The following is a 16,684-nucleotide window of genomic DNA, read 5'->3' as shown; positions in this document are numbered from 1 at the left end:
AGACAGGTCAGGCTGGCCCGTTCAGTGTGGCCTGCGGGTGGTTTGAGTTCCTTTTTTTATTATCTCAATCAACATCGAAGTTATTAAAATTAAATCTAAACTGTGTAGAAATGATAATGACCCTACATCTATAGTCTGTTCACTCTGTCCAGCCAGCTAACAGTCATCTATAGTCTGTTCAAACTGTCCAGCCAGCTAAAAGTCATCTATAGTCTGTTCACTCTGTCCAGAGCTTGTTTTTGGGGGGTGGATCTCAGCATGCTTTGCAACTGTTAATTTTAAAATGTTGGTAATTCAGTACACACGTTATTTATTATCCAGAGCGACTTCAATTAGTTCATTCAGCAAAGGGGTAGTGAAACAACAACACATGTAAAAAGTAACAAATAAAAATGTTTCTGTAACCGTTACTGATAATGTTGTTGTTGTTAAAACGGTCTGTTGGTTGCTCGACATTACTGAGAAAAACAAAAAGCTCATACTTGAGCATGATGCTCCCTTACTGAAATCAATGTTTGGGGTTACATGCTGACCACAACGCTCACATCGCAAAATACATTTACACATACATGTTATTTAGTCATTGTACCCGCACTACTCGCATTCGTCAACGAGCGTCTTTCGTAGCCAGGAGCTAAAATACAACTTGGTTCTATTTGTGACGCTTAACGCGCTGCAAGTCCCGCCTCTCCCATCTCCTCATTGGTTTTTAGGAGCATATACCCACGTGGGTGATTGAAAGATGAACTGAGGTCCACACTCCAGTCCAGTTGGTGGTGGTAATGCACCTTAAAGTTGGTTACCAACTGACATATAAAGTACAAAGAAGAAGAAGCCTGAAGGAGGAGAGATTACTAAAAATTGACTTGGGTTACTCTTTTATCCGTGGATTAATTGTCGGAGTAGAGGACCTTGTGCATTTCAGGTAAAATAACAATCTAATGTTTATATCCCAGGACAAATTAGCTAGCAATGTTAACTTTGTTTAAAGTTGAAATGGATTCAACTTTGAATAGTAGGTTATACTGACAAATGGTTAAGTTGACTTAACCATCTTTTATTCGTCAAAAGTAAATTTGGTATAATTTAGGATGTCTTAATCTAATGTTGATAGAGTTTTTTTTTAAAAAGGCCATGCAACTTTGACTTTTGAGAAGATTTGAAAATAGGACACTGCCCCTTGTAAGACAAATGTGCCAAAAGAGCTATGGACACTGCTACAGTAGGCTAGCTAAGCTGAATCAACTGTAGCCACCATATTGGTAGAATGTTCGTTATTAAAGGTTTACTTTTGTAAATCACTTTGCCTAAAATAAATAAGCTCAGTGAGTAGATGTGTTTTTACTAGCCCCCAGCGGCCATTGTTAATGTCTGACCCTGCACACAAAAGAAAATAAATGTACCCAGATAACAATAGGCTGTGGATATCGACTCATCGTTACCACATTATATGGGACATTAAATTCATGCTTTCTCCCTTGGTGTAGAAATTCCACCGCAACACACACAGCAAGACTGTCAAACCAGCAGTTTTTTTCCTGTTATCGCTCACTTTGGGACTGACAGGCGCCTGTCCTGTCGATAGATGGCTAGAAGATGCATATCGTTCATTCTAGCGGGAAGAGGGCTCGGCGGACCTTTTTTTCTGAGTAGCAAATTTTAAAAGCAGCCTAATTGATTTAAGTGGAAAAAAGTACCCGGCTGAAAATGACTAAACGACTGTATAGCAGACAGCTGGCGTTAGTGGAAAACACTGACTGTCTGGAAATAATAAGTTAAAACAACAAATACTTTGTTACAGTGCTGAATGTTATCCTGGTTGTCACGCCCTGACCTGAGAGAGAGACTGTTTATTTCTCTAGGTTGTTAGGTCAGGGTGTGGGGTGGGCATTCTATGTTTTGTATTTCTATGTGTTGGGCCGAGTATGGTTCCTAACCAGAGGCAGCTGTCTATCGTTGTCTCTGATTGGGAACCATACTTAGGCAGCCTGTTTTTCCACCTGTGTTTGTGGGATCTTGTTTTTGTATTGCTTTGTTGCCTACAGAACGTGACGCTCGTATTTTCTTTGTTCATTACTTTTTATCGTGTTCTGAGTAAATAAATCACGAGATGAACATGTTCCACGCTGCACCTTGGTCGACTCCTTTTCACGAACGTTACATTGGTAGCTGTTCAGACTGGCTAGAGCAGCCTTTTCTGGTCACAGACCATGTTAATGGTGGAAATAAATATACTGTGCATTTGGAAAGTATTCAGACCCCTTCCCCTTTTTCCACATTTTTGTTACGTTAGACTTATTCTAAAATTGATTTAAAATTATTATCTGTCCATATATATAATCTCAGCAAAGAAAGAAACGTGCTCTCACTGTCAACTGCGTTTATTTTCAGCAAACTTCACATGTTTAAATATTTGTATGAACATAACAAGATTCAACAACTGAGACATAAACTGAACAAGTTCCACAGACATGTGACTAACAGAAATGGAATAATGTGTCCCTGAACAAAGGGGGGGGGGGTCAAAATCAAAAGTAACAGTCAGTATCTGGTGTGGCCACCAGCTGCATTAAGTACTGCAGTGCATCTCCTCCTCATGGACTGCACCAGATTTGCCAGTTCTTGCTGTGAGATGTTACCCCACTCTTCCACCAAGGCATCTTGTTCTCAGACATTTCTGGGGGAATGGCCCTAGCCCTCACCCTCCGATCCAACAGGTCCCAGACGTGCTCAATGGGATTGAGATCCGGGCTCTTCGCTGGCCATGGCAGAACACTGACATTCCTGTTTTGCAGGAAATCACGCACAGAACGAGCTGTATGGCTCGTGGCATTGTCATGCTGGAGGGTCATGTCAGGATGAGCCTGCAGGAAGGGTACCACATGAGGGAGGAGGATATCTTCCCTGTAACGCACAGCGTTGAGATTGCCTGCAATGACATCAAGCTCAGTCCGATGATGCTGTGACACACCGCCCCAGACCATGACGGACCCTCCACCTCCAAATCGATCCCGCTCCAGAGTACAGGCCTCAGTGTAACGCTCATTCCTTCAACGATAAAAGCGAATCCGACCATCACCCCTGGTGAGACAAAACCGCGACTCATCAGTGAAGAAGACTTTTTGCCAGTCCTGTCTGGTCCAGCGACGGTGGGTTTGTGCCCATAGGCGACGATGTTGCCGGTGATGTCTGGTGAGGACCTACCTTACAACAGGCCTACAAGCCATCAGTCCAGCCTCTCTCAGCCTATTGCGGACAGTCTGAGCACTGATGGAGGGATTGTGCGTTCCTGGTGTAACTCGGGCAGTTGTTGTTGCCATCCTGTACCTGTCCCGCAGGTGTGATGTTCGGATGTACCGATCCTGTGCAGGTGTTGTTACATGGGGTCTGCCACTGCGAGGACGATCAGCTGTCCGTCCTGTCTCCCTGTAGCGCTGTCTTCGGCATCTCACAGTATGGACATTCTAATTTATTGCCCTGGCCTCATCTGCAGTCCTCATGTCTCCTTGCAGCATGCCGAAGGCACGTTCACGCAGATGAGCAGGGACCCTGGGTATCTTTCTTTTGGTGTTTTTCAGAGTCAGTAGAAAGGCCTCTTTAGTGTCCTAAGTTTTCATGACTGTGACCTTAATTGCCTACCGTCTGTAAGCTGTTAGTGTCTTAACGACTGAACAATGCATGAGAAACAGTGTTTAAACCCTTTACAATGAAGATCTGTGAAGTTATTTGGATTTTTATGAATTATCTTTGAAAGACAGGGTCCCGAAAAAGGGATGTTTCTTTTTTTGCTGAGTGTGTTTTATTTATTTATATATATATATATATATATATATATATATATATATATATATATATATATATATATATATATATATATGGTAACATGTAAAGTGTTTGTTTAATGAGCTGAAATAAAAAATCCCTGAAATTTTAAATACGCACAAAAAGCTTTTCTCTCAAATTTTGCATACCCATTTGTTTACTTCCTTGTTAGTGAGCATTTCTCCTTTGCCAAGATAATCCATCCACCTGACAGGTGTGGCATATCAAGAAGCTGGTTAAACAGCATAATTGTTCTACAGGTGCGCCTTGTGCTGGGGACAAAAGGCCACTCTCTAAAATGTGCAGTTTTGTTATAACACAATACCACAGATGTGACAAGTTTTGAGGGAGCGTGCAATTGTTATGCTTACTGCAGGAATGTCCACCAGAGCTGTTGCCTGAGAATGTAATGTTAATTTCTCTACCATAAGCCGCCTCCAGTTTGACGGTACGTGGAGAATTTGGCAGTATGTCCATCCGGCCTCTAGCCGGGTTGTTGATGTCAACGATGTAAACAAAGTGCCCCATGGTGATGGTGGGGTTATGGTATGGGCCCCATGGTGGAGGTGGGGTTATGGTATGGGCCCCATGGTGGAGGTGGGGTTATGGTATGGGCCCCATGGTGGAGGTGGGGTTATGGTATGGTATAGGCATAATCTACGGACAACGAACACAATTACATTTTTATCGATGGCAATTTGAATGCACAGAGATACCATACGAGATCCTGAGGCCCATTGTCGTGCCGTACATCCGTCGCCATCACCTCATGTTTCAGCATGACGATGCACGGCCCCATGTCGCAAGGATCTGGACACAATTCCTGGAAGCTGAAAATGTCACAGTTCTTTCATGGCCTGCATACTCACCAGACATGTCACATGATTTCATATTCTTGGATCCCAGAAAAACACTGAATTTCTGATCTGTGTCCCCGGCGTAAAACTTTGAACAACCCCAGGGTTGTTGTAGGGGATAGTTGCGGTAATTCCCCCAGCAGTGGGTTGGCTTGGAAGCAATTCTCAGACGAGGCTACGAGGCTATTTTCAGACCAGGTTAATGGGCGAAGAGGCGTTTCGCAGACTAGGTTAATGGGCCAAGAGGCGTTTCTCAGACTAGGTTAATGGGCCAAGAGGCGTTTCTCAGACTAGGTTAATGGGCGAAGAGGCGTTTCTCAGACTAGGCTAAGAGGCTAACAAGCAATCTGATGTGTGTACTGCAAAAAAACTGTTATTTTCCTCTGCCTCTTTGCCCTTCGACCTACTAGCACCAACATTACGCCCCACACACACACACATTACCCCACACACATTACCCCCCCCCACACACACACACACATTACCAGCGCTGTTCTGCTCATCTGTCCCAACACTAACCCATTAATACTCCTCCTGGAATGCTGTGACATCACGCTGACAGAGAAAACGGAGAGAGTGGCCGAGAGTTGAGAGAGGGAGATAGTTGAAAGGTCAAGGAATGGACAGAGGACAGAGGGAGGCCGCTAGAGAACAATAGATTAATAGAGGGTATAGATACCACAGTCTCAACCCAGAGAGGGAGACAAGACACCAGTCTCAACCCAGAGAGGGAGACAAGACACCAGTCTCAACCCAGAGAGGGAGACAAGACACCAGTCTCAACCCAGAGAGGGAGACAAGACACCAGTCTCAACCCAGAGAGGGAGACAAGACACCAGTCTCAACCCAGAGAGGGAGACAAGACACCAGTCTCAACCCAGAGAGGGAGACAAGACGCCGCCGTCTCAACCCAGAGAGGGAGACAAGACGCCGCCGTCTCAACCCAGAGAGGGAGACAAGACGCCGCCGTCTCAACCCAGAGAGGGAGACAAGACATCAGTCTCAACCCAGAGAGGGAGACAAGACGCCGCCGTCTCAACCCAGAGAGGGAGACATCTGCGTCCCAAATGGCACCCTATTCTTTATATAGTACACCAGTTTTGACCAGAGGCCTATGGGTAATGTAGTGCACTAGTTTTGACCAGAGGCCTATGGGTAACGTAGTGCACTAGTTTTGACCAGAGGCCTATGGGTAACGTAGTGCACTAGTTTTGAGCAGAGGCCTATGGGTAACGTAGTGCACTAGTTTTGACCAGAGCCCTATGGAGACTAGGGTGCCATTTGGGACTCCGATGTTGTCTCCCTCTCTGCGTTGAGACTGTGGTGTCCTTGTCTCTGGGCTCTCTTTGTGCTCTTAAACCACACCATTGCCGGGACCTGCCTTAGACCCATTTACCATGTATAAACTATCCCTCAGACACTCTGCAGACAGCTTGTTCAGCTACTGCCACTGTAGTCTGATGCACAGCAAGAGAGCTCAACTTTCATTCTTTAGAGAAAGCCTCGTCTTCTCTCTCTTCTGACCCCCCCCCCCCCCCCCCCCCCAAAAAGTCAATACAAAGGCTTTTGTTTTGAGATCTGAATGTTCAGATGAGAAGCTTGACGTAGACATGATTATCATCCTATTAATATATTAATAACATCTGACTTTAATAACGGGACACAATAACATTTTCTGTACCATCGTGTTCTGTACCAGATTAGGTTATTTGTGTTTTTATAATTTGGTATTCATTATGTTACAACAGTTGTGTCCTCTGTTAAGAGTAGTTCGAGTAGTTAGAGTAGTGGTCACGTGTGGCTCAGTTGGAAGAGCATGGCGTGTGCAACGCCAGGGTTTGTGGGTTCGAGTCCCACGGGACGCCAGTACAAAAAAAAATGCATGAAATGAAATGTATCAGGTCCTAATGGCCTGGTACTCAGGGCTCTATTGTCCCTCCATCAGGTCCTAATGGCCTGGTACTCAGGGCTCTATTGTCCCTCCATCAGGTCCTAATGGCCTGGTACTCAGGGCTCTATTGTCCCTCCATCAGGTCCTAATGGCCTGGTACTCAGGGCTCTATTGTCCCTCCATCAGGTCCTAATGGCCTGGTACTCAGGGCTCTATTGTCCCTCCATCAGGTCCTAATGGCCTGGTACTCAGGGCTCTATTGTCCCTCCATCAGGTCCTAATGGCCTGGTACTCAGGGCTCTATTGGTCCTCCATCAGGTCCTAATGGCCTGGTACTCAGGGCTCTATTGTCCCTACATCAAGTCCTAATGGCCTGGTACTCAGGGCTCTATTGTCCCTCCATCAGGTCCTAATGGCCTGGTACTCAGGGCTATATTGTCCCTCCATCAGGTCCTAATGGCCTGGTACTCAGGGCTCTATTGTCCCTCCATCAGGTCCTAATGGCCTGGTACTCAGGGCTCTATTGTCCCTACATCAGGCCCTAATGGCCTGGTACTCAGGGCTCTATTGGTCCTCCATCAGGTCCTAATGGCCTGGTACTCAGGGCTATATTGTCCCTCCATCAGGTCCTTATGGCCTGGTACTCAGGGCTCTATTGTCCCTACATCAGGTCCTAATGGCCTGGTACTCAGGGCTCTATTGGTCCTCCATCAGGTCCTAATGGCCTGGTACTCAGGGCTCTATTGGTCCTCCATCAGGTCCTAATGGCCTGGTACTCAGGGCTATATTGTCCCTCCATCAGGTCCTTATGGCCTGGTACTCAGGGCTCTATTGTCCCTCCATCAGGTCCTTATGGCCTGGTACTCAGGGCTCTATTGGTCCTCCATCAGGTCCTTATGGCCTGGTACTCAGGGCTCTATTGTCCCTCCATCAGGTCCTTATGGCCTGGTACTCAGGGCTCTATTGTCCCTCCATCAGGTCCTTATGGCCTGGTACTCAGAGCTCTATTGTCCCTCAATTGTTTTATTTTTTGGGGGGTGGGGTCATTGTGTTACTGATTTGGTAACAGAATGACACATTTTAATCACTTAAACCAAATAGATATCAGTAAACTTCTGAAATGTCATTATCCTCCTCATGAGGGAGAGACATTTTGAAAATATCTTACAGATATGTGGGTTTTTGGCAACGGAATGACAAGACGCAAGGCAATATTTCTTAAACTTACAGAAGGCAAATTATTGCTGCCAAACTAAATGTAAATGTTGACGTTAGTTGGCGAATGTCTTCAACATTATTCTGTTGTGCTGTATTTCTAGTCCCTTTCAGACTGTTTCTGACAGATGTTTTCAGACTGTTTCTGACAGATGTTTTCAGACTGTTTCTGATAGATGCCTTCAGACTGTTTCTGATAGATGCCTTCAGACTGTTTCTGACAGATGTTTTCAGGCTGTTTCTGAGATGTTTTCAGGCTGTTTCTGACAGATGTTTTCTAAGACCTGCTTTTCCATCTGTTTGACCAGAAATCAAATCTTTTGCTTATTCCTCATTTTTAGGATGGAAAATGGTTGAATAATGTATACATGCCTTAATATTTTTTTTATATATATATATATATATAAATTATTTATATATATATATATATATATATATATATATATATATATATACTCTTAGCCAATCGCTTGGATTTAACACCAAATTTGCTCCTGTGAACTTTACATTTCTGACTTGGAATACGTGGACAACTACAAATACCTAGGTGTCTGGTTAGACTGTAAACTCTCCTTCCAGACTCACATTAAGCATCTCCAATCCAAAATTAAATCTAGAATCGTCTTCCTATTTCGCAACAAAGCATCCTTTACTCATGCTGCCAAACATACCCTCGTAAAACTGACTATCCTGCCGATCCTCAACTTCGGCGATGTCATCTATAAAATAGCCTCCAACACTCTACTCAACAAATTGGATGCAGTCTATCACAGTGCCTTCCGTTTTGTCACCAAAGCCCCATACGCTACCCACCACTGTGACATGTACGCTCTCGTTGGCTGGCCCTCGCTTCATACTCGTCGCCAAACCCACTGGCTTTGCCATCACTAACATTGAGTGCTGCTGCCAACATACTGACTCATCTCTTGCAACTTTAATAATGGAAAATTGATGTAGTAAATGTATCACTAGCCACTTTAAACAATGCCACTTTATATAATGTTTTCATACCCTGCATTACTCATCTCATATGTATATACTGTACTCTATACCGTCTACTGCATCTTGCCTATGCCGTTTGGCCATCACTCATTCATATATTTATATGTACACATTCTTATTCATTCCTTTACACTTGTGTGTATAAGGTAGTTGTTGTGAAATTGTTAGGATAGATTACTTGTTAGATATTACTGCATGGTCGGAACTAGAAGCACAAGCATTTCGCTACACTCGCATTAACATCTGCTAATCATGTGTATGTGACAAATAAAATTTGATTTGGCTCCAGCTCATCTATAAGTCTTTTCTAGGAAAAGCCCCGCCTTATCTCAGCTCACTGGTCACCATAGCAGCACCCACCCGTAGTACGCGCTCCAGCAGGTATATCTCACTGGTCACCCCCAAAGCCAATTCCTCCTTTGGCCGCCTTTCCTTCCAGTTCTCTGCTGCCAATGACTGGAACAAACTACAAAACTCTTTGAAGCTGAAGACTCATATCTCCCTCACTAGCTTTAAGCACCAGCTGTCAGAGCAGCTCACAGATCACTGCACCTGTACATAGCTCATCTGTAAACAGCCCATCCAACTACCTCATCCCCATACTATATTTATTTATTTATTTATTTATCTTGCTCCTTTGCACCCCAGTACCTCTACTTGCACATTAATCTTCTGCACATCTACCATTCCAGTGTTTAATTGCTAAATTGTAATTATTTCGCCACTATGGCCTATTTATTTCTTACCTCATTTGCACACACTGTATATAGACTTTTTCTCTATTGTGTTATTGACTGTATGTTTGTTTTACTCCATGTGTAACTCTGTGTTGTTGTTTGTGTCGCACTGCTTTGCTTTATCTTGGCCAGGTCGCAGTTGTAAATGAGAACTTGTTCTCAACTAGCCTACCTGGTTAAATAAAGGTGAAATAAAAAAACTGCTCATGCAAAAAAGGCTTTATAAAATAAATAGGATGAATTAAGTAGTTCAGATTGAACCATATCAGACCTGGTGTTTGTGTTGGCTAAGGTACTACAGTACTGTAGATGGGGGGTTATTGTTGTTGTTATTGTTGTTGATGGTGGTTATTGTTGATGGTAAATGTTGTTATTGTTGGTGGTTATTGTTGTTGGTGGTTGTGGTTGTTGTTGTTGATGGTGAATGTTGTTGTTGTTGATGGTAAATGTTGTTGTTGATGGTGAATGTTGTTGTTGTTGATGGTTATTGATGTTGATGGTTATGCCTCTAAGTTATTTGGTTTCATGTTCAGATGGGGAAGAACCTAGGTTTGGGCTGTATACCGTATACTAGGGTATTTGGTTTCATGTTGAGATGGGGAAGAACCTAGGTTTGGGCTGTATACCGTATACTAGGGTATTTGGTTTCATGTTCAGATGGGGAAGAACCTAGGTTTGGGCTGTATACCGTATACTAGGGTATTTGGTTTCATGTTCAGATGGGGAAGAACCTAGGTTTGGGCAGTATACCGGGAAATAAAGAACATTGTGTAATTCATTTCACCTGTCATATAATTTGACATTATGAAGCTTACTGGTAGTCCCCAGTCACGTGGTGTTTGTTTACAAGCACACAACGATGAGAGACCAGAGCCTTGTGAGTCACTGTTGTGCAGCAGGCGCCAGGTGATCTAGTTACAGCAGGGAATTCACAACTAAATGTTTGCCACTAGATGTCTTATAACTGTTACGTTAACTGTATAAAAATGTGCTAAATGCTCTGCGGTTTTGCATTTGGTTTGCTATTTTAGTAGCTAGTTAGCTATCTAGCTAAGTGGTTAGCTTCTTCCAAAATCAAGCATTCGCTTGGTAACAGCAGAGAATCCTGTCCTGAATCAAGAGCCTTGCTGTCTAATATTCATGTTGTGCGTGCAGCAAACTGGGAGTAGCATTTTGGACTTACCTGTATAATTTAGGTTAAAAACTGTACAAAATGTTCAATGCGCTCGTTAGCATTTAGTTAGCGTTCTCTATGAGGATACCGTAGGACTTGTTAGCATTTTGTTATCATTCTGGTAAGTGATGTTTATGGGGCTTTAAATATTAGTACTTTTTTAAATAAATAGTCCATTCGGAAAGTATTCATACCCCTTCACTTTTTCTAAAATTGATTAAATTGTTTTGTTTCCTCATTGACCTAAACATTACCCCATAATGACAAAGCAAAAACAGGTTTTTATACATTTACAGAAGTATTCAGACCCTTTACTCAGTACTTTGTTGAAACACCTTTGTCAGCGATTACAGCCTTGAGTCTTCATGGGTATGACGCTACGGGCTTGGCACACCTGTATTTGGGGAGTTATTCCCATTCTTCTCTGCAGATCCTCTCAAACTCTGTCAGGTTGGATGGGGAGCATCGTTGCACAACTATTTTCAGGTCTCTCCTGTGTTGTCTTGGTCGTTATCCTGTTGGAAGTTCAACCTTCACCCCAGTCTGAGGTCCTGAGGGCTCTGGAGCAGGTTTTCATCAATGATCTCTCAGCACTTTGCTCCGTTCATCTTTCCCTCGATCCTGACTAGTCACCCAGTCCCTGCCACTGAAAAACATCCCCACAGCATGATGCTGCCACCACCATGCTTCACTGTAGGGATGGTGCCAGGTTCCCTCCAGACGTAACGCTTGGCATTCAGGCCAAAGAGTTCAATCTTGGTTTCATCAGACCAGAGAAACTTGTTTCTCATGGTCTGAGAGTCCTTTAGGTGCCTTTTGGCAAACTTCAAGCTTTTACTAAGGAGTGGCTTCTGTCTGACAACTCTACCATAAAGACCTAATTGGTGGAGTGCTGCAGAGATGGTTGTCCTTCTGGAAGGTTCTCCCATCTCAACAGAGGAGCTCTGTCAGTGACCATAGGGTTCTTGATCACCTCCCTGACTAAGGCCCTTCTCCCCCGAATGCTCAGTTTGGCCAGGCTGTGTTTCAGCATCTCTGTTAGAATATAAAGCCTTGTTTCAGGATAGTATCCTACCCTCATCACCAGGTTAAACAGCTAGAGAATAGCCTCTCTCTGCTGTGTTTCGGCATCTAGCAGGTAGCCTAGTGGTTAGGAGAGTATCCTGCTAGGTTAAACAGCTAGAGAATAGCCTCTCTCTGCTGTGTTTAGATAATTGATGAAGTAGATCGCGGTCATTTTGCCCGTTAGATAATTTTTAATTATAAAGCTTACCGGTACTAGTTTCCCAAAACAGCGGTTTGAGCAAACAGTCACGTCTGTTTGTTTAGATAGAAGCATAACGGGTTAAACGGGAGCTTCTTGAGCTCAGTCATTCCTGCAGCGCAACTTTTAGTGAGGTGGCCAAGTATGAAATTCACTAATGTTAGCCAGCTATATATGTCTTAACTATTAAGTCAACTATCTAAGATGTGGCAAATTTAAATTTTCTTTAGCTGGGTTTTTGCAAATGTTAGCGAAGTGGCTTTACAAGATCAAGCTTCTTGGTAACAGCAGCAGCAGCACACAATCCTCTCTCAGATCCCTGCTGCCTAATATTTGTTTTGTGCGTGCTGCAAACTGTTTTTCTTTTTTAGTTACTTGCATAACTTTATGAGCTAGGTTGTCTGTCCTAGTAATACATGTTTCTCATGCGCTCCTTAGCATTTACCTAGCATTTACTATGAGAATTCCTTAGTACTTGTTAGCATTTTGTTAGCATTCTGTTAAGGGAACGTAATAAAAAATAAAAAAATGTCCCTGGATGACACAGGCACGGTATGGAAATGTAGATAACACCCAACCCATAGTATAACCGGTATTTCTGATAGCTTCCTTAGCAGAGGTGTGTAATTATAAAAAGGTACACCTATACAAGTGTGAAATTGGACAAATATCAGCACCTACCTCTGAATTACCTTAATGTCCTTGTCTTTTCTCCTCCAGGCGTTAAAAGATGCTGCAGTGAGTTCGGAGCTGAATCTTAACTGAAGCCTCAGCATGTCTATACTGCTGATGGTGGGTGTGGTGATGTGGGGGGCCCAAGGGGGGGTCGGGGTCCAGGGGGCCATGTGTCCCGGAGGGGTCCTTGGTAACTGCCCTACCCAGCAGAGCAACACCTCCAGCGGGGGTGAGACCTCCAGGGACTACTGTTACACCGCCCGTATCCGCTCCACCGTGCTTCAGGGCCTGCCGTTTGGAGGAGTGCCCACCGTCCTCGCACTCGACTTCATGTGCTTCCTGGTGAGTCAAACACAAGAGTTCAAAGGTCAAACAGAGATGAGGATACAGTATAATACAACTGTATTTTTCACCTGATACATCAGAAAGGTTTCTTCTGCCTCACACACACACACACACACACACACACACACACACACACACACACACACACACACACACACACACACACACACAGACACACACACAAACTGAGAGTCAGGGTTGTACAGCTGTCGTCATGACGTGTCTAGATACGTTTTCCTGCATATAGACGGAGCTGTAATTTAAATGCTTAGATCTGTTCTGACATAAAACAGCCCCTCGAGGAATTTCACTTCCCTAAAGTAACTTGCTTGGGGAAGGCAGGCAGCCCGCTTGGGGAAGGCAGGCAGCCCGCTTGGGGAAGGCAGGCAGCCCGCTTGGGGAAGGCAGGCAGCCTGCTTGCCTAATGTATGGTGAGGCTACTACCCCCCCTCTCTGTGTACATTGGGACCTCTCCCCCCCTATTGAAGACGAAGGATGACCTTTTGACAATTGGTCAGTTCTGTGTTTGTTTTAACGTGTGTGTGTGGCCTTCCTAGTTATCCTGTTTTAACGTGTGTGTGTGTGTGTGCGTGTGTGTGTGTGTGTGTGTGTGTGTGTGTGTGTGTGTTACCTTCCTAGTTATCCTGTTTTAACGTGTGTGTGTGTGTGTGTGTGTGTGTGTGTGTGTTACCTTCCTAGGTACTCCTGTTTGTGTTCTCCATCTTGAGGAAGGTAGCATGGGACTATGGCCGCTTGGCGCTGGTCACTGATGCAGACAGGTAAATCACTACACTGTCATCTATACTATGTGATGCCTGCAGGAATTGAACCCAAGACCTTGGCTTTGAGGAGTTGCCAGGTAACGCCACACTCTTACCGGCCGGGTCACAACGGGCCGAGTCACACCGGGAAAAGAACAGACATGTTTAGTATGTGATCCCTGTTGGAATTGAACCCACACCTTTGACGCCATACAGTACTGTTAGCGCCACCTAGGCTGAGGAGAGGAGGAGGGAGAGGGGGAGAGGAGGAGGAGGGAGAGGGGAGGAGGAGGAGGGAGAGGGGGAGAGGAGGAGGAGGGAGAGGGGGAGAGGAGGAGGAGGGAGAGGGGGAGAGGAGGAGGAGGAGGAGGGGGGAGAGGAGGAGGAGGAGGAGGGGGAGAGGAGGAGGAGGAGGAGGGGGGAGAGGAGGAGGAGGAGGAGAGGAGGAGGAGGAGGAGGAGGAGGAGGGTGGAGAGGTGGAGAGGAGAGAACCAAGGAAAGGTCTTCTCTTGTAACAGAAGAAGATCAACACTGACAGAAGGATTGACATACTAACACAGTTCAGTAGAGCCTCTGGGACTGTAGACTACCACAGTAATACCACAGTAATACCACAGTAATACCACAGTAATACATAGCGGTGACTGAACAGTAATACCACAGTAAATCAGGTAGAACGCAGTCAGTAAGTTTATTGGTTTGTTTCTGCAGCTGTTCTCGCCACTCCCAGATCAGAGTGTCTGTGAGTGTCTGTGAGTGTCTGTGAGTGTCTGTGAGTGTCTGTGAGTGTCTGTGAGTGTCTGTGAGTGTCTGTGGGTGTCTGTGAGTGTCTGTGAGTGTCTGTGAGTGTCTGTGAGTGTCTGTGAGTGTGTGCTCGCAGGCCAGGCTCTGTTAGCTTTTCAGCTTTGTGTGTTACCAGAGGATGATGGTCCAGACAGACTACTTCTTTTAAAATGTATATTTTTTCTGATTTTATTGACCAGATGGTGAGAGAGGATGGAGAGTGGTTCTGTCCGTGGGCTTTAGCCTGGATTCAGACTCATCCCCACATTATATTAATGTGCCAAAGGTTGTGTGGGCGTTACCACTAGACCAAATCAAATCAAATCAAATTTATTTATATAGCCCTTCGTACATCAGCTGAAATCTCAAAGTGCTGTACAGAAACCCAGCCTAAAACCCCAAACAGCAAGCAATGCATGTGAAAGAAGCACGGTGGCTGGGAAAAACTCCCTAGGAAAAACTCCTGAGAAAGGCCAAAAACCTAGGAAGAAACCTAGAGAGGAACCAGGCTATGAGGGGTGGCCAGTCCTCTTCTGGCTGTGCCGGGTGGATATATGAGGGGTGACCAGCCAGGCCACCAGATCAACTACTTCCTGTGTTTCCCCTGGGATTGTTTTTTATTTAGCAGCAGTGGCAGAGATACTGTAGCTGGTGTAACCGATGTGAAATGGCTAGCTAGTTAGCGGTGGTGGGCGCTAATAGCGTTTCAATCGAGTGACATCACTCGCTCTGCGTCCTTGAAGTAGTTGTTTCCTCTTTGCTCTGCAAAGGGCCTGCGGATTTTGGGCCGCGGATGGGTAACGATGCTTCCTGGGGTGTCAGTGGTTGATGTGTCCAGAGGGTCCCTGGTTCGAGCCCAGGTTGGGGCGAGGAAGAGGGACGGAAGCTAAGCTGTTACACTGGGATCTTCCTGTGGGATTAAAAGGATAGAAGTCACATTGATGTGTAATAATGGGGATGAGAGGAGGCATTCACTCCACCAGGGGATGAGAGGAGGCATTCACTCCACCAGTGGATGAGAGGAGGCATTCACTCCACCAGGGGATGAGAGGAGGCATTCACTCCACCAGGGGATGAGAGGAGGCATTCACTCCACCAGGGGATGAGAGGAGGCATTCACTCCACCAGGGGATGAGAGGAGGCATTCACTCCATCAGGGGATGAGAGGAGGCATTCACTCCACCAGGGGATGAGAGGAGGCATTCACTCCACCAGGGGATGAGAGGAGGCATTCACTCCACCAGGGGATGAGAGGAGGCATTCACTCCACCAGGGGATGAGAGGAGGCATTCACTCCACCAGGGGATGAGAGGAGGTATTCACTCCACCAGGGGATGAGAGGAGGCATTCACTCCACCAGGGGATGAGAGGAGGCATTCACTCCATCAGGGGATGAGAGGAGGCATTCACTCCACCAGGGGATGAGAGGAGGCATTCACTCCACCAGGGGATGAGAGGAGGCATTCACTCCACCAGGGGATGAGAGGAGGCATTCACTCCACCAGGGGATGAGAGGAGGCATTCACTCCACCAGGGGATGAGAGGAGGCATTCACTCCACCAGGGGATGAGAGGAGGCATTCACTCCACCAGGGGATGAGAGGAGGCATTCACTCCACCAGGGGATGAGAGGAGGCATTCACTCCACCAGGGGATGAGAGGAGGCATTCACTCCACCAGGGGATGAGAGGAGGCATTCACTCCACCAGGGGATGAGAGGAGGCATTCACTCCACCAGGGAATGAGAGGAGGCATTCACTCCACCAGGGGATGAGAGGAAACATGAGACATGACTTCAATTCATGTCAGGAGTGAGTTGACAATGGTCGTGGCGTGGTCATCATAAATCAAATCAAACTTTATTTGTCACGTGCCCCGAATACAACAAGTGTAGACTTTACAGTGAAATGCTTACTTTACAAAGCCCTTTAACCAACAGTGCAGTTCAAGAAGAGTTAAGAAAATATTTACTAAATATACTAAAGTGAAAAATTATAAAAAGTAACACAATAAAATAACAATAACAAGGCTATATACAGGGGGGTACCGGTACAGAGTCAATGTGGAGGCTATATACAGGGGGTACCGGTACAGAGTCAATGTGGAGGCTATATACAGGGGGTACAGGTACAGAGTCAATGTGGAGGCTATATACAGGG

General features: G+C 45.3%; 1 protein-coding gene across 2 annotated transcripts in view; it reads left to right on the top strand.

Moving 5' to 3' along the window:
• The window catches only part of LOC115201753 (CSC1-like protein 2), a 113,117-nt gene that overhangs the window by 12,161 nt on the left and 84,272 nt on the right, over positions 1 to 16,684 (top strand). For both annotated transcript variants that reach the window (XM_029765637.1, XM_029765635.1), the window contains exons 2-3: positions 12,683 to 12,979; positions 13,682 to 13,761. In XM_029765637.1, coding sequence (XP_029621497.1) covers positions 12,737 to 12,979; positions 13,682 to 13,761 — 323 coding nt within the window. In that variant the 5' untranslated portion in view covers positions 12,683 to 12,736. The remainder of the gene's footprint in view (positions 1 to 12,682; positions 12,980 to 13,681; positions 13,762 to 16,684) is intronic.

The sequence above is a fragment of the Salmo trutta genome, chromosome 10 (genome assembly GCF_901001165.1).
Source record: "Salmo trutta chromosome 10, fSalTru1.1, whole genome shotgun sequence".
NCBI classification, from domain to species: domain Eukaryota; kingdom Metazoa; phylum Chordata; class Actinopteri; order Salmoniformes; family Salmonidae; genus Salmo; species Salmo trutta.
The sequence above is the reverse complement of the archived record's forward strand: the minus strand, read 5'-3'. Positions and strand labels throughout refer to the sequence as shown.